The following is an 18,927-nucleotide window of genomic DNA, read 5'->3' as shown; positions in this document are numbered from 1 at the left end:
ACACATTTATTGTTAAACACGTTTTTATAAAACATTCATTCATTCTGTCTAATTAAAAGACCCAACAGGCCTGACATCACTTAAATATGCATACTTATCACTCACAGGGTCTGAATTAAAGATCTACAAGCATGTGTGTGTATGTGTGTGTGTGTGTACTGTATGTGTGCACGTGACTGTACGATGGCAGAGGAGAATGAGGTTTCCTAAGCAGGTCTTCTCACTCTAGGCTTAATGGTGATAATCATGGCGTGACCCAACATTAAGACAGTGTGTGCGTGTGTTTATGTGTGTCCCACTCTCCCTAATGGTGACGATGATGACATGTTCTCCATTAGACTACTCGGTAGGCCACGGCAGATCTAGCATATTAATGATGCTGATGATGGCTTCTTTAATTACCTTCATCTGCTGCTGCATGGCCTGACTCTGTTCCCAGAGTCCTTTCATCTCGCTCTCTCCTACGCATGCTGCTGGGTTGTTTATCAGCGGCTGCCATTATTGAAGTCCCCTATCTTGCATCTAGCCTGCAGTGAATGCAACTACATTACCAGCTGTGGTAGATGTTTCTCAGACACTTTCCAGACAGATGAGGATCCCCCCATATAGAAGGTATATATAAAATACTCAGGTTTTGAATACAGATAGAAATATGGCTGAATGTCATATACTGCCAAACACAGTACCGTGGTACAGATCGTTTGCTTGGATTCTTCTTTCCTTTGCATTTAGTCAGACTAAATGAAATCATAATATTACCAATTTTGTTCTGCATTTCTCTCAGGGAAAGGTCTAGTGGGGATGCTTGTTTTAGATAACATTTAGAAAGGTGAATTGAAAAGGGGTGTTCAATAGAAAAAGAAATTTAAAACAAAGACATACAAAAATTACAAACACTACCTATTTCAAAGTGTGAAACCACAGATTCTGCCTTAGATAGGATTAGTTAGCTCTTATGCAACTGAATTACAGTACAAAAGATGCAAATAATATCAAACAGCTTGTTGTTGTTTGATGTTTTTTGTTTTTGGAACCCTCCAGCAAAGAAAGCTGCACGTGTGTCCTGGATGCGAGGGATCCCCATTTGGCAAACTGGCTGATGTTTAGTTGTCCAGGTAACCGGCCTGCAACAGTGCCCAGCTGTGCTCAGCAGCAACACAAAAGAACAATTTTAGGTTTTTATTGTTGCTGTATTGTTTGGAGATGAGCTGATGCAGCAAGAGTTTTGAAAAACACTGCCGGTCCTGTTGCAAATAACTATAACGTAGAGTCCACATTGCTATTCCAAAACAGTTTATTTGTTCTGCATCTCAATAAAATACCAGAAAATAAATAATATGTAGTGGTGGGGGGTGTTTATTTCCAACTAGTTATTCTTTACTACATGAGTGATTCGTAGGAAACAATTTCTGCACAGAAAAAAAACTCAGAGTGTGCTGTGGGGCCAATCTCATTTTAGAAGTCCTCAGTTCATTTTATTGTTTTGTAATGTTACATGGACAAAACCATTGTGAGATTTATCACTTTGGGGGTTTAAAACATCTCACCAAAGGACTACATTGGAAAATTAGCCACTGTCTTGCACATTCACAGAAATACCATTTAATGCTGTGTCCTTATAAATGGAGTGTAAAAGCTGTGGAACATGATTTCTAAATCAAAATCTCAGAAAACGGGGAATGAAAAGCATTCTGCTGTGGAAAACTGGTGATATAAAAAAAATGAAAGAATAGTTTTTTAGTTTCATAGGTTTCCATTTTTATATTATTAATCAAGTTTTTGAATCTGGGATTGAGAACCTGGTGATACTACACAGCTCTTTTGGAATCTGTGAAGAGGGTTTTCATGGAGTAAAACTTGCGGCTACGGTGAGATGATTAAAGGTTAGCCTTGAATAATTGCAATAATAGCATACTTACTTTTATAAATTAGACACTGTTAAATTAGTGGCAGGTATGATTTGTAAAGACTCAATTCTGCGCATTTTTTCAAGAGTTATAAACCTTGGCCAAGGTCATGAACACACAGAATGTAAAAGTGAAGAGTGTGAACTTTGCCTAACTGATAGGAATTTACCATGTATATTGCTAAAACTAACAAAGTAAATAAAAATTTTGAGAACTTGGAGAACAAAGGTTTCAGTAATTCAATGTTTCGTCAAAAAAATGAAATAACCTTTAAGCAGCTTTTTGCTCTAAATAAATTCATTATGCCTTATATGCCCCATGAACCTTTGCATACAGCAGCTTTTCATGATTCACCCACATCCATGCACAGAAACACAGACACACAGCCTCCTTTGGTGAAGAAAGACACTGTGACAGCTGAGAAGGACACATAAAGTAAAAGAGAGAACATGAGAAAAATAGTAGTCGGTTTGTCTGCTCGACTGTCCGTCCTCAAATGAATTGCAGGACTGTGGCTTAATGAGCTGTCTTCGAGGGTGATAGGACACAAGGACACACATGCGCACACACACTGAACAAATACGAAGGTCCATTCCATGCTTAAACAGTCAGGCAATTGGTCCATGTCTCTTTATTCATCAGCTAAACAAATGAGCTTCATTTTTCTGTCCTCATTTCCCTATCATCAAACCTGTGTGTGTGTGTCTGTGTGTGTGAGTGGGTCATTCTGAGATAATTAGGCCAGGCTGAGGGATTCTATCAGGTATAATGAGTGAGATCAATGAACATAAGACCAACTCTGTCTAGCGTCACCAACATGATGATACTACACGCTGCATGTTTGCAAAGTTCGCCCACACAGCCGCACTTCACATCAGAATAAACGCAGACATCACACATGAAGATCTATGCATGTCACCCCACAATGATTAGACAACGTTAGGCAGCTGAATCACCGTCTATCACTATAGGAGTGGTGAAGAAAATGGAAGAAATGCAGCAAATTCAGTTTAGCTTGACCACCTCCAAATCCAAATGCTGTGCAGAATAAAACTTCAAGGATACTTAGGTAGGAACCTGACCAGTCCCTCTAATCACTAGGGAGATCCACAAGTGACACAAAGGGATTAAATCTACTGCTAATTGCTCTTCTATAGAATGACACCAATAGTTGTAAAGATTTTGGGCAACTAAGAAAAGTTTATGGGAATGAAAACATACTTAAAAACTTGTGCTTTCTGAAAACTTCTCTGCAAATTCTCATTAAAAGTGTTTAAAATCTTTCACTCCATGCTAAAAGAAGTTGAGGTAAACACACTAATGACTGTGCGTGTGTGTGGCTGAGAGAGAGAGAGAGAGAGAGAGAGAGGGAGAGAGAGAGAGAGAGAGAGAGAGAGAGAGAGAGAGAGAGAGAGAGAGAGAGAAAGAGAAAACATGCCTCATGTTTACCACGACTCCACATATTTGAACTGGACTCATGCAGAGGGATGGAATCGGGCAACATGTGTGTGTGTGTGTGTGTGTATGCATCAACAAAACTGAGTGTCAGATAACATGCACATCTTTCTCCTCATATCAGAAAAGAAACACTAAACAGACCCTGACAAGCACAAACAAGACTCTGCATGTAACACCTATATGACAAACACACACACACACACACACACACACACACACACACAAAGCGTTGCATACACAGACATACACACACAGAAAGACAGAGCCATCTGAGGTTCAGCTACTGTGCACTGAGGCAATTTGTAATATAGATTTCCTCTATAGGCCACTGTAGTGTACCATTTACCATTTCAAACCCTTTGATTTTTTTCACCAGCGGATAATTCATCTTCTGCTGGTCAATAACAGAGATTGGGACCTAATGAAGGAGTCATAGTCAGAACGGCCATCACACTGGTGTTTAAACACTGTTTGGAGTCAAATTCATTGAAAAGCTCATCTGTTGTTGAGATGATGGAAGACATCGAGAATACAAAGGGGAAATATAAGGGGATGTGTATACGTGCAGGAGACCAGCCAGAGAACACACGCACATCCAAACTACAAACACAGGCATAAAATAAACAAAAGCGTATCAGATTAACACAATGATGTAGTGATTTCAACAGCTTTGTTTGACTGCTTTACAGAACCTGGAAACTAATGTGTTTCTTTCATTTTAAATAGGAGTGAGCCAAACAAAAGTCAAGTCAAAGTCCATGACTGGCACTGATGGGTTTCTGATTTCCTCTAGTGACAACTGACTGGAGGTTGCACTGTTGTGATGTTGTGCAATTATATCACAAAAAATATGCAAATTAATACTGTAACATTCATTACAGCTAAACATTTGAACTACCCGTATTTAAGCCTATGGAAACAGATACTTCCAGCAGAAAAGAAACAGACCTTTATGCTTATTATGCTTTATGCTTACAGTACCGGCCACTGCCGTGTCCTGTTCATGCACGAGTCTGACTTGACAGGCCCGTGACTAACTCTGGCATGTCCTGCAATATGTTTGATCATAAATTGTGCAATAGAGAAAAGAGATGAAAGGATCTGAGAAACAGATAGAGAATCCTTTCGCGAGTGCTGGCCTGGCTACTGACGGACCAATCAACGAGCCTTAGTCAGCGTCTTACTGGCCCTGGGCAATCACTATTGTCAAGAAAGAAGGAGAGCCAAGCTATGTGGACTGCATTATTCACAAGCACAGAGTGAAAAAAAGAGTAAGGTGAGGAAGAGCGTGTGAAAGAGTAAGAGATGGAGAGAGAAGGAGATGGGGAAACACATGTGACAGAAAGAGTGAGAGAAGAGACAGATGGAGAGAACAGGAGAACAGAGAGAGAGAAATAAAGGAGCAGAAAAGGGAGAAAGGAATAAGTATTTTAACAGAATGCAAAATAAAGATCCGAGAGACAGCACCACTGTGCATGGCAGCAAAGTTTGTCGAATCTAAATGAACATCACTTCCCTGTCCTGGCTTTACCCTTAATTATCCATTCTGCCTTTGTACAGCGGCAGCTCAGCTCTGACAACCTCTCTCCCCTGAGACCCCCTCAACCCCCCTGTTCGCAGGCAGAACATTAGGGAATATCAGGGAATATTACACCCAGGAATTAACGTTCCAAATCACCTTGCCAGGTTTAGGTCCCGCATACACCCCTCCCTGTCTTGGACAAGATAATCCAGGCTCTAGCTCCGGATATATGCCACTAATCATCAAAAAGGTAAGAGGGGGTGCAGGGAGAGGAGAGGAGAGGAGACCTTAATAAAAGTGTCTTAGTATTCATGTTTATGTAGTACAGTAGACCTGTCTCTATTTCATTAACCCACTTTTAAGTATAAAAAAGGAGGGCCAGCTACAGAAATCAATACGCTGACTGGAGGATGGATCAGATAATTCCATTTAAATGATATTAGGTGGTAGACTTGGAATAGCTTTCTGTGAGCACAGACAGTATCTCAGTGGTTCAGATGACAAACAGCCTTACTGCGCTGTGCTCAAAGACAATTTAAACAAACACAAATATGATTTGCCAAGGCTGTGTCACTCAGGTCTGGTGTGTATTTATTTACCTGGTCCTGTGCATCCTGTTTCTCCCGCTCTGCCTTCAGTTTGTGATCGACAGCCTGCTGAAGATTCCTCCTGAGCTCTGCCACCTCCGCCTCCAGCCTCGCAGCCACTGACCTGCACACGCAAACAAAATTATTAAACTTATTGCAAAGCTAGGTCAATTAGCTCAAGCCTGATTAATAAAAAACACTTTGAGAATGTTTATATATTAGTCACCACGTTATGTTTGGAATTTGTACAACTTTTCAGATGTTTGACATTTCAAATTCATTACCATAAAAACAAACACATTTAAAGGCTCAATTTTAATATTATGTTTCCTGATCTGTGAGAGTTCTTAAGCTAAGCATAGGAAGTGTAACTGTGGGCATGTGTGTGCGTGTGAGTGTGTGTGAGTGTGTGTGTTTGTGTGGCAGCTGAGCTAAGGGAATGTGAAGGGGATCAATATGAAGGGGTCTATTCCTGCCACGCAACTGTGTGTCTGTGGTTATGTGAGTCAGTTAGTGTCTGTGAGTGTGTGTGTGTGTGTGTGTGTGTGAGTGAGTTTGTGCGTGCCAGCTGCCCTGGCTACAGCGAGATCAATACGACAAATGATTACCATTTCCACAAACCTGCCTCCACAGCCTCGCTTCGGCCGCTCACCCAGCCTCAACAAACCACCCCCCACTCCTGACCTGACACCTCCAAAAGCAAATATAAAAATGAAAAATTACAAGTTCATGACTAGTAAAAATATTTGGGCCCCGTACAGGAAAAAGTTTCATGACACTGAGCTGAAGTTAAAATGATCAGAATATGAATATTAGTTTTCATTGCCTTAAACTGACACACCCAAAAAATACCCCAAATGATGAACAGCTTAATATTTTCCTTCACCTGCTTATATCATTAATCATCCTGCAGACTATTTTCTCGCTAAATCACATCTATAACATACATCAATAATATGTCAGAAAGCAGTTTAGACAAAGTGATTTGTTCAGATTACATTTTTTATCCAAACAACAGTCCAAAGAGAAGATGAAGAAAACAACCAAATATTCATATATGAGAAGGTGAGTCCAGGGAATTTCTTTTGACATTTTTACTTTTAAAAATGACTTTCATAATCAACCAAAATTGTTGCCATTTAAGTCAGTTGACTGACTAACTGACAAATTATTTCAGGTGTTTTTAAACTTCTTAAAATACCTGCATTTATCAGACAGTGGACAGCAGACAACTTTAGAAACTGATGATGACATTCAGTTTACAGCCAGTGTCTCAAAGCCTCAGGCCACCACAAAGATCACATATTTTGTGTTAATAAAAAAATGAGTTGAGAAACAAATCATAGTACAGCATTCATCATAAAATGATACAAAAATGTCACTCTTAGCTGTTGCGAGGCATAACCAGCAACGCTTAGCAATTTTAATTAATTATACTTTCAAATGATTAACAAAAGTTTTAATATACAAATTCTAAAACACATCATCCAAGAAAATTACAGCTGGCTATCTGTATATGTCTCATCACACAGAATAATTGTCTAAATGCCTCGGCACTGAACTCAAAACTGATCGTAATGGAGTAACTCGGCTGAAGCAGAACAGCCAAAACAAAAAGGAAAGAAAATGGCTGATAGGTTGGTCCATGGAGAGAACACATGATAGGATGAACAGAGTGAGAGAGACAGAAAGGAAAAGAAAGAGAGGAGGCATCCTGTGGAGAAAGGAGGGGATTTCCCACAGCACAGATGGAAGCCATTAGCATGGTGTTGTTGCTTAAAAACCTTTCATGTCTTTGCAGTTATTAGATAATACTGGGTTAACAGTAAACAGCATGATTCTGCAAATGGATATAATATGCAGACACAGCAATTGTTTGGTACCTAAAATTGGTTTAAATGTAATAAAATGCAATAATTCACGATGTAACCTATAAAGTCCTCATGCCGAGTTTTAAATTATCGGTTGACGATGAAAATGTTCCATGGCTCAACTTAACCGAGAAACTCCCTAAGACGGAGACCGTTGCAGTGAGGTCATGTCGAAGCCAAAGCCACAACCACAACTATGTGTGCATAAACAGACACACACAAACACACACTCCACTGGGTGATACGGGCTTGCTGATGTCATCCCCGCAGCCCTGGTGACACACAGGACTCAACCAGGGGTCTCACCTCTGAACTCTGAACTCCATGACCCAACATCTGCTTACCCACTGTGTCCCGTCGACACATCCCGGCATATTTTGATATTTCTGTTCGATTCACTCCAGAAGAGAAATATGCAGAGCAGCACAGCCATTTTTTGTTGATATTCTCCATCTTCAGGAATAATAATATAATGTATGATAGACAGAGAAGTTAGGAATTTTGCTTTGTAGACTCGCTTAAACAATGTACGTATTTAGAGCTCAGGGCTGTTCTGTTCAACACATGTTCAGTTAAATAGCCTACTGTATGCCGCATGTAAAAAAAGGAGAAATGTTTTTGATTACTGAGCGTACACAGGGGACGATGGGAAATGGGATAAGAGAGGAAGCTTCTTTCCCCTCTCTCCCTTCTTACCTTATTTTCCCCTCTGCTAGCTTTCCCTCATTCAGACGCCCCTCCATCCGCCTCGCCTCCTCTGCACGGGCTGCCAACTCCTCCACTGAGCAGGAGAGAGAGAGGACAGACAGCGGGAGAAGAGTGTCAGATAAAGAGCAACAGTTCACTTCAGACGCTGTTGTTTAAGATACATTAGAAAGCAGGCAGTAGTAAGTCAAATGGCTGCAAGACGGTAAAAAAAAGAGATATTTTCAAACTGAGATATTATTAAAATTGTTCCAGGTGGCTTTGGAGTTGTTTTTGTTTTTTTTTTATTTAAAGAGAGAAACACATGTCATGAGTAAAAATTATCACCGTATTTAACAACTTCCAGCAGACCAAGGTCAACAGAATGATTCACAAAACATGCATATGCAGAGGTGATTACTGATTCAAGTTCAAGTGAGAAAATACGAACTGCAAGCCACCTTCAAAGCCAAACGCAGAACTGTGCCGCTGAAGAGGCACTGAATGCCATTCAGAGACAGAAAAGGAAGAAGACAGGGCAGCAGCCCTTTTGTTGAGAGACAAAAGAAGTGCTCCCCGACTTCGTCAATAGATGGCACTCTTTACCTTAAGCAGGCCACTTGAGCTCACACTCCCGAATGCATCTCTTCAGTCACATTCCCTTTTCAGCCGTCTCCCCCGTCTACATGCAATAAAACCCCATTGTCCTACACTTAGTATTTTAGCACACTGAGCAGATGCATAATAAACCACTAGTCAGATTCTTCGGTTAGGTTAGCTTTTGGAGGTCCTTTTTAAATTTATAATTTCAGATTTGCTTTTTCTTCTACATTTTCTTCTTTCATTTTTTATGGTCTTCATGCTGTTTTGTGAGTCAATGTTTCCTCATAGCTCTTAAAACCTTTTCACTAAATTCAGTATTCATTGAATATAACATAAACTGTCAGCCATTGGTGGCCAAGGCTAGTGAATATTGAGAAGGTGTGCGCACTGAATATGTAGAGGTGTGTGTGCTCCTCAGTCCTGATTTGTGTGTGTGTGTGTGTTGAATATTTACAGGCCGGACCTTGACTTTGCACGTGTGCATGTGTATTTAAGTGCGCGAAATAGAAATAGAGAAATGTTGCATGGGCTTTGCTGTAATGCTTTAAGGGCAGTGCACCACGCTGTGCTGGAAGTAATGGGACAGACTGGATTTGGGGAAGCTAAAACCAATATCAGAAAGGAAGAAACAGTGAAAAGAAAATCTACATTTAATAAAACTATGATTAATTTATGGTTTTGCAGCATCCAAACTGTTTAAACTGAAGCCCTGGGAAAATTGAAGCAGCAACTGGAATTGCTAAATATTTAATGATGCACAAACACTTTAATATGTGTGTGCGTGCCTGTGTGTGTGCGCACGCGCATGTGCGTCCTACCTTGGCTGTTTCACTGAACCTCAAGGTTAAAGTTTACTACGAATCTCAATAATCAATAAAGCAGAGATGTGAAAACTTGAGACGGGGATCAAATTCACATTCAAGCCATTAGTTTTGAGGTGACCTCGGTGACACCTCCCACTAGGGGAGGCCACAGAGAGAGCAATTAGCTGCAAAGACTGACCATTTACACAAACACTCATATTTGCACCCAAACATACACAAGCAAAGGTACACACACACACACACACACACACACACACACACAAACAGCAGAAACACACAGAAAATTTAAATGAAAAGACAGACAGCTTTATCTATAACTTAAAATCTAAAGAAATATAAAAACGGGAAGAAGAAAGCAAACAGCAGCACACATGCAGGCACACACCAGGTGTTTACTTTACACAAATGCATAAGATGTGTGGTAAATCAAGCTGAGCAGGGATTGGCCAAATGCTGCCAAAATGTTCCCCATTGAACGAGGATCTGTAGAAGATTGTGGATTTGTCGACAATCAGTTCTTCTTAAAAGCTTAAGGTAGGACAGTAGTCCATGTTTTCAGGTCAGTGGCCTTTTACAGTCCGTTTTTTGTGGTTTCATGGGTGACACCAGCCCCCAATCTAAGATCTTGGGTCCCTCACAGTCTCACTTACTTGACCTTTTTTTAGACTGGCTTCACAATTTAAGGTGTGACATTAGTCCATAATCTAACTCCCTCTCTAGATGTCTCCCTCTCAGCGCCTTCATACAAGTTTCAAAGCCCATTCTGCAGCATCGGGCCTATAATCACAGATCTGCGGTCAGATTACCCCACTCTCGCAGCTAACCTTTAACATGAGAGGGACGAAAACCCTGCTAACTCTGAATCAGTGGTTGGGGGTTGGCGGGGGCCTGCCTGGCCCTCATAAAAGCTTCATAAGGCTTCATAGGGGCTTCCTTTGGCTTTGTTGGGAGATTCCTAGTGGGCTAAGGTGCTCCCGTGAGACGTCCCAAAGCCTCCCAAGACTCTTTCTCTCTCTTTCTGAAGTTTCATGGGCTTGCAACACTGCTTTTGGGTATAAGCCAAAAGGTGCAGGCGCACAGCCGCACACCGTCATGCACACAAATACAACACAAGAAAAAAAAAAGTCTGCACACAACAGAGAAACTCACAAAGATTAACACACACACACACACACAAATAGAATCTAAAACACACACATACACCCCAACGCACTCCCCTCTTGCTCTCTCCTCTCCGCTTTATTTACAATCCTCTGGCAGCGGTACAAGGGCCCGGGGCTATAACACACGGCACCTAATGCTCAAACTGCCAGGTAATCTCATGTCTGACATCCCCCTTTGATAGAAACTGATCAATAGACTCTTGTAAAGGAGTCATTTTCTCTGATGTTTCTACCAACCACTTCTCTCTATCTCCATCTCTCTCCCCTTTCTCTCTCTCTCTCTCCCTCTCCCCTTTCCTTTATTAGCCATACATTTATAATTCATATTTCAGCAGGGCTGAGTTTGCTCTGAGACAAAGGGGGGCTTCTTTGTGTAATAAAGAACAATGGTGGTGAAATGATGGGGAGAAATGCCAGTGTTTGCTGCTGGTTCCGGTGAACAACAGTTTTGGGGATCGATAGAGTGTGAAATGGGATTATAGCTAGTAATAGAGGTGAATTGGAGGAGAGAGGCCTGTGCACGTGTGCGTCCAGGGATCCATATTGGATAGCAGCGCACACACACATGCATGAATACACATACATGCACACACACATGCACACGATAATGATTTCATCATCTTTAGGCAGATGCACATCAGCAGCACAGAGGGGAGGTAGCATCATGTTTCTGTTTTTGTGGAAGTGTGGAAATATGGATATTGTGTTTTTGTTTATGCTGGTATTTCATTTGTTGTCACACGACATCACATTTATTTCACATTACAGCCAACCTTACAACACACCTTATTTTAGATGTGGGATGACACTATCAGCCATATATGAACATTTCCCATCCCTGCTCTATTACACATGTAGGTGCCATAAAAATATTTTTTCCCCAAAACAATTAATCAGATATTTAGAATGTACCACATATAATTTGTGATATCACGCCACAAATCGGATCTCATTTCAGACGAAATCAGATAAAAGTGCTACATGGTCTACATCAACACACGTACATACAACATTCTCTTAACGTCACGTGTAGTTTATAAAATGTAGTGTCATTTCCTTTCTGGATTTTCACAGAAAGCAGAATATCCACTGAACTGAGAATTGCACAGAAAATGCATGCTGTCAAAGAGTGACAGTAAACCTCACACACACAGTCATAAGACAAGTTTAAGGAGTTTTCTCTCTCCTTTTTAATCACCCCCTTTCGTTCCTGTCTCTTCATCCTCTCCTGCCACAATCTGATTGAATCCAGCTGCCTACAGACACTTCATGACACCTCTCTCATTCCCCACCCATCCTCCTATCCTCTGTTTCTTTCTTCCTTTGCCTCGATCTGGCCACGGTGACCTTTTAATATAATATCTATCACATCCCAACTACAGATACACCCAGTCAGCTGCGGAATTTAAGGAACATGTTACCAGTCTCACATCACAGATGAACTTTAAATGCTCTGAAAGAGAACATAATTTAAATTACATTCTTTAAACTTACAGAAAGCCAAAGTAAGAGACAAATCTTGACACGTATTATAACAGGACATAAAGGTATGTGGCTTTGATGGCTTTCGTCTACTCCTGTTGTTTTTCTCATCACTTACTGTATACCTCTATATGTCCATCCAGATTTACTGTTCTTCTGTTTCAAGCAACAAAAAGAATCATCACCCCTCAAGTCAATGTTTTCAGAAAGGATCTCGGCCAGAGCTCCATGTTAATAAAAGGCCTTTTGTTCATGGCAGTAATTTCTCAAGCTTACTCCTCACCCACTCTATTCAGGCCACTGCTATATCCAGGTAAACAATGCCCCCTTTCTTATAATAATGCATCTTTATTCTTCTTGAGTCATTACAATAGGCCCTACGTAGCTGGATTGTATTTGCTGAAGGTAAAAGCTGAATAATATGTGGTTTTGTGCAGAGTGCAGAGTTGGGGGAATGCGTTTTGATCACAGACAAAGGCCAAGCTACACAGCGTTGTCCTTCTGTCTCTATCTTGTTAATGAGCAGTGTTCACTGAGAAAGCCAGCCACTGTCTGCCACAGAGAGAGACCTCAGATTCATCTCTCTGCGGACAATAGGTGAGTGTGTGTGTGTGTGTGTGTGTGTGTGTTTGTACCTTGGAGAGAAAGTGTGTATGTGCTAATTAAAGCAGTGGGAGTTGGCAGAAATGACTGTGCGTGTGTGTATGCGAGGTGTTTGCTTGGTGTGACCGTAGATGTGTGCGTTAATTCTTAATGAGACATTTCTGTGCCCAGAGAGACCCAGCCATCACCATTCTTGCACTGACACACAACTACAAAGGCCACTGTCGGCCATGCACGCACACACATAAACCAAATCATTACCATACAGCTAAAGCAGTGCGCCATTAAATCAAACCTCTATCTACAGTGTGTGTGTGCATGTCTGAGTTAACCTTGCGTGCTAGAGCACCACGTTGCTCTACCACTGCTGGTTAATTTGAGCTAACAGCAGTGTGGCTGGTTCTGCAAAAAAAGGCAGGTCACACTCTATAGCTTTTCCAGCATGCTATATGCTTCTGATGGACAATACTGCCCCGAAACACTAAACAAGAAAAGCAAGGCAACAAGTGAACAAAACAGTAAAGGCAGATAAAATCTCAGTTCCTCATCAAAAAAAGGAAAGAAAAACGCATGTTAAAAGTTTGCCTTTGCACCAGTTGCTCAAGTGTGACAGCATCTCTGACCATTAGTCAAATTACACCTGCAACAATGTGACAATTAATCAATTAATTGTCAGCTATTCAGTTAATTGACAACTACTGTGATAATCGATTGATCATTTCGAAATCATTACGAAAAAATGTCCGAATTCTCTGATTTAAGCTAATAAAATTTTATTATTTTCTGCTTTCTTTAGTCCTCTATGCAAGTAAACTTGTTTGGATTTGGGACAAAGCAGCTTTGAAAAAAAAAGTGATCAACATCTTTTCAAGATTAATTATTAATATAAGTGTTAGTTGTAGCTTTAAGTCAAAAGCAGATTTATTTAAAAAATACTTGGCTGGTGAATACAAAACAGTATTAGAATATACACTGTATATGTGCATGTGGTTGACTTAAAGTTGCTGTATTTGCTGATGGATAAATGGACAGATTTACAGACAAAATGAGTGGATTACCGATAAACTGAGTGCTACCTGTCACTTGGTGCTTGCTGCGCAGCTCCTCCAGCTCTTGGCTCAGCTGCCTGATGTGGCTGCTCAGACTCTGTTTCTGTCTGATGGCACTCATCATCTCCTCCTCCTGCTTCTGTAAGTCTTCCTGAAACTTCTGAACCTCTCCTCTCTGCACAGCCAATTCGCTGCTCCTTCTCGCTGCCTCTCGTCTGGCCTCCTTCAGCTCCTCCTCTGACTGTCTGAGAAGGGCCACATGCACCTGCAGAATAAGTGAGGGGCCGAGAGCAATAGTGAGTAAGTGAATTTCTTTCATAAACACACACAGTGTTTCTGGCCTCGTTCGGATCTAGTCTTGTGTCAGGAATGCACTTTACACTTGTTGTCAAAAGGAGCCTAAAATGTGTATTGACTGACATATTCTTTGCTTTCGCTTCACATTTCCTTTTATCCATGGGAAACCTTGACTAAAACAGAAGAAAAACAGATTTGTCTTGTACTCAGATGTGAACTTCAAACTCTTGTATGGGCTGTAAGGCACAGGCAAATCAGTTGTGTTTCAGGAAATGGAAGGCATACAGTAGACACCTCTTCATATTATTAGAAAGTCTTCCACATCAGTCATGGATGGATTCATGTTTACATATCACATAGTGTATGTTCTGGATGAGCTTAAGCATTTATTAAGAGTTATCTATTATTAGTATAGTAGTAATATATTCAGCACAGCAAGAGGCCAATAAACTAGAACTTTCAATGTATGTATGTGTGTATGTGTGTGTGTATTCATAAGTATTATGTTGGCAAACATGACATGTCTATCACTTCTGTTTGACAGAGGACACACAAATTAATATGTAAAATCAAATGTTCCCACTTCAACCTACGCATAGAAGACCACACACACACACACACACACACACACACACAAATGATGTGTCTATGACTGCCAGTGATGTTGGCACTCTGCCAGGCTACAGTCACTACTTTGACTAATTTGAATATTTAGTGTCCCATTGAGCTCTTAATTGGAGTCAATTTCACCAGCCTTGGCACATTTGGTGCTTTAATTAATGGAGAGGCAATTTGTTTCTGCCAGGCAATCACGGGACAATCACATGAGTGGTGGGTGTGTGCTGCCGGTGGAGGTGGGCTGAGTACTCCTCCTTGGGAACTTGAACTGAATCTCATGACGCTCACATACTTAGTCTGATTTGCATGCAAAGACAACATTTTAGGAGGAAACAATTCTGAATTCTAAAGTTGTAGAGAAAAGGTCAAAATAATATGGCTGTCTCTAAACTAGAGGACAAGTCAGCGGATGCACATTACTTTAATACCTTTTGGGTGTCCGCCAGCTCAAGCTCTAAACGTGTAACTTCTTTTTTCAGAGACAGCACTTCCTGTTCCAGCTGGCTGCGACTGCTCAGGTGTGTATTGTGGGACACAACAAGACTTTGCTTCAGAGCAGCTTTTTCTTCAGTTCTACAAGGACAAGAGCAAAGAGTGTCACATCCATACAGCTGTGCAAAGAATGCAAAGTACCACCAAATACAGTGAAACGAAAAAAGAAACCAGATAAAAGATTAGCTAAATTAAAAATAAAAATAAAAAATAGCTGAATAGATTTGACCAGATTACATTTTCACTGTAACTTATAGAGTTCTCTTGGGTGCCATTTGGCAAGTATCCTGGCTACTGTTAAGAGAATGAGAGGGAGTAGTGGGTGGAGGCGGATGGGAAGGGCATGACAGGAGAGACAAGGACAGAAACCAGGATCAGCAGAGGAGAATGAGAGTTTTATAGACTCAGTTATTACTGTCTCTCCAGCTCTGACTTCATCTGAAGAATAGCCTTTTCACACTCTGCAAGGCGCGCAACCTGCTCAGTACAGCACTGAAACACACACACACACACAGATAAACATGTCAGTGCAGGAATGTAGTTTCATTTTTATGTCAGTGAAAATCTGAAATTAACTTCAAACTTAACTCGATGTATCTGTGTTCTTTACAGATACAACTTCTCAATACAGCTATAAAGTAAAAAATAAAATTCATCTCTCAATTTTGATTTCTGAGTGTAAATTCTCTTTAGTGCGATCATAATACGCACAAATTGTAATCCATAATGTGGAACCTTAATGTGTAGACCAGCACCATCTATAAGGCCTTACCTTCTGCAGCTGCTGTCCGCGTCTCAGCAGGCTGAGATATTCCTCATCAGAATGAGAATGACTCTTTCGATACAGCTGTACGTCACACTCCAACATCAGTTTCTGTGAGTGAAGATAGAGTGAAATAGAAAGAAAACTGAAGAACTGACACTATTTTGATTTTTCTTTTTTCCTTTGTTTGGCTGATGTCAGTGAATCACACATAGAAAATCTATGTCAAATCACTCTGTCTTACAACCATTTGCAAAGTGATTTGTGCCATCGCGGAGCACGGAAACACTTGATGTTCCAAGCACAAAGGACAAACTCCAGCGCAGTTAGCACAATATTAGCAAGCAAATCTGTAGCCAGAAACCTCAATAGGTTTTCGTACCTTTAGATCTTAGCATTGCTCTCTTAATTAAAAGACGATGTAGCTCATTGTGGTTTATAAATGTATTTCTAAATGTATCACCACCCTCAATCTTAGCCTATTAGCTGCTGCCTTTCATATAGACGAATTACATAACAAATTCAAAAGTAATCGTCTTTGTAGGAAAGGGGAGGAATTGTACATGTCTTCTTGTATTCATCTTTATGTTACAGTGAAATATTCCATAGTCAGAATATAAATGGAATAGAAAAGAGATAGCATTAAGATACTACACTCAAGCTACTGTGCAAGTTTCCACTTGTACATTTATTTTATATTTATTCTTTAAAGTTTGACTAGTATTTTACTTTATTTTCAATTTAGATTTTCTTGTAAACAGGGAATGAAGACTTTAGTGATTTTCGGGTTAGCTGAGCTCAACAGTGGCATTAGGTAGAGAATTAGCAGGACTTGAAGCTGCATAAGAACTCCTAACCTCTTGATAGGCGCCTCACAATCAAAGTCATTAGCCAGCGTAATAAAGGGCCTGAGATACTGCCATTCTTCAATAGCCTAACTCTTTTATAACCAACAGATTAAAGTTGATTGGATTAAAATGACATTCTGCCCGTCTGACCTTGGCGGCAGCAGTTAAGTTCACCCAAATTAAATTTCTCCGTAATAAAGATGATTCATTTGTTGCCTGACGTAGTAAATATAAAACAGAAAGAAAAAGGAGAAAAGATTAAGTGACACAAGCCAGTGCACACATGCACAAACGAACGCTTGTACACACACATGCACACAAAATAATATACCCATGCATGCACTCACACAACAATAAGGGGGTTGACAAGCACCTGAGACACAGAGACACCCTTAACGGTGACGAACGCAATCCACATGTTCCAAACTCAGGTCACATGAAGAAGCCTCATTAAAAAAAACAGAAAACACTATGAAGACTGAAACAGTATTTGCTTCTTATCTTGAAACCCTCAGCATGCTTCATACTTCCACTGATCATCTCCCAGACGGGCCTTATTGAATGTTACATGGAAATATTAGAAGGAATTAGCCTGTACAAAGAAACACACAGTTTCCAGGTTTTATAAATAATATAAAATAATAATAATAATTATTGATGGAAATAAATCAGGAGCTACCTAGAGGAATGACAGACACTCCCTGTACATGTATCTGTGTTTAGGTTTGTGCCTGTGTTATTGTCATGTCTGCATATGCTACTCTAGTGTGTTTGTCCCGACCTGCTGTTGGAGTGTGTCCACCTGCTCCTGGAGGGAACCAATCACGCCTTTAAGATGGTCCACTTTCTGCTGACTCTCCCTCAGTAGATTCTGATTGGCCTGGAGCTCGTCCGTTAACTGATCAAGAGCTTCCTGTGAGTTCTCCCATTGGCTGACCTTTTCCTGGTATCGCTGCTCCATCTCAGCTAGCTCTTCCTTCACCGAATGAGTGGCTAATTGGGACTCTCTTAGCTGAATAACACAATGGCAGTATTTTAGAGTGCGGCTTCCCATGACAGAGGACATGTTACACGCTGAAATCACTGATAAACCAACATGCAATAATGGTAACATGCTGTATTACTGTAAACTCTGATTTACCTGTTGCTGTGAGTACTGTAGTTCCTCTTGCAAAAGTTCCAGCTGCCCTTGCACCCTACGTGCCTTCTCTATTGCTGCTGCGTACTTCTGTTTGAAAATGGCTACAGTTTCATTCTGCGCCTGGGCTTGCAAACTGACATCTTTCAGTTCCTCCTTAGCTCCTTTAAGCTGCTGCTGAAGAAGTTCCATCTTGACCTCCTGCTTCTTCAGCTTCCCTTCCAGTGTCTTAACCTAAATAAAGCGCAAATGTTGATGAGAATAAATGATCGCCCTGACTGAATGTGTTACAAGTAATTTAAACATTCAGCGTGGAGGTTTCAGGGGCAGAAATTGAGCAGAATATCCATAATCATGTTCTCATTATTGTAAAATCACCTGAAGCCAAGGCGAAGAGTGATGAGTTGGTTGCAATCTGTCACCACACTGCTAGATGTTACTAAATACTACACACTGGACCTGTAATGTATTCACACTTAAAGAAGCGTAAATAATCTTAAAGTATAGCTGAAACTATTAAAGCTTTATTATCATTACCATACAAAATCAAACAATGAAACATGGTACACAATGTTTCACCTTAACTGAAATGTGCCTAAAAAACAGAAAAACAGACATGCTAGTTTAGTATCATGGTGCAATATACTGTGCTGCTCTATAGTAACCTCGCTCATAAAGAAAGAGGAACCCAGGAAGTGAAACCGAGCTTAATCCCGGTGTTACACAAGGAATCCTACCATAGCTCACCTTTCAAGCAGAGAGGTTGAGAAAGTTAAACCCACTCTAACACTCAGCTTGAGTTCATCCACGTTAATCCTGCTGTAATCTGAATCAGAACATGAGGGTTTACAACTAATGACAGCCAACTAGTTAGATTTCAGTGGTTCACCGCAGCTTGGTTTAACCAGGGATTAGCTGGGCCCATCTTGGACTAACACTGGAGTAGGAGGCAGCATGACTGAGTAGAAAACTTGCTCATGCAAAGGACGAAAGAGACACAAACCAGAAGAGAGGAGAG

The 18,927-nt window shown here is 40.6% G+C and overlaps 1 protein-coding gene across 7 annotated transcripts in view; it reads right to left on the bottom strand.

The window, feature by feature from the left end:
• The window catches only part of LOC124049492 (trichohyalin-like), a 140,353-nt gene that overhangs the window by 65,475 nt on the left and 55,951 nt on the right, over positions 1–18,927 (bottom strand). For all 7 annotated transcript variants that reach the window (XR_006841412.1, XR_006841413.1, XM_046371195.1 and 4 more), the window contains 8 exons: positions 17,913–18,143; positions 17,553–17,783; positions 15,933–16,034; positions 15,576–15,652; positions 15,097–15,241; positions 13,781–14,018; positions 8,042–8,126; positions 5,487–5,598 (listed from right to left, as the gene is read on the bottom strand). Coding sequence is in view for 5 of the 7 variants with exons in the window: in XM_046371195.1 (XP_046227151.1) it covers positions 5,487–5,598; positions 8,042–8,126; positions 13,781–14,018; positions 15,097–15,241; positions 15,576–15,652; positions 15,933–16,034; positions 17,553–17,783; positions 17,913–18,143 (1,221 nt within the window). In the remaining 2 variants the exon portion in view is untranslated. The remainder of the gene's footprint in view (positions 1–5,486; positions 5,599–8,041; positions 8,127–13,780; positions 14,019–15,096; positions 15,242–15,575; positions 15,653–15,932; positions 16,035–17,552; positions 17,784–17,912; positions 18,144–18,927) is intronic.

The sequence above is a fragment of the Scatophagus argus genome, chromosome 18, assembly GCF_020382885.2.
Source record: "Scatophagus argus isolate fScaArg1 chromosome 18, fScaArg1.pri, whole genome shotgun sequence".
Lineage (NCBI taxonomy): Eukaryota > Metazoa > Chordata > Actinopteri > Scatophagidae > Scatophagus > Scatophagus argus.
Note: the sequence above shows the minus strand (reverse complement) of the source record. Positions and strands in the feature narration are given on the sequence as shown.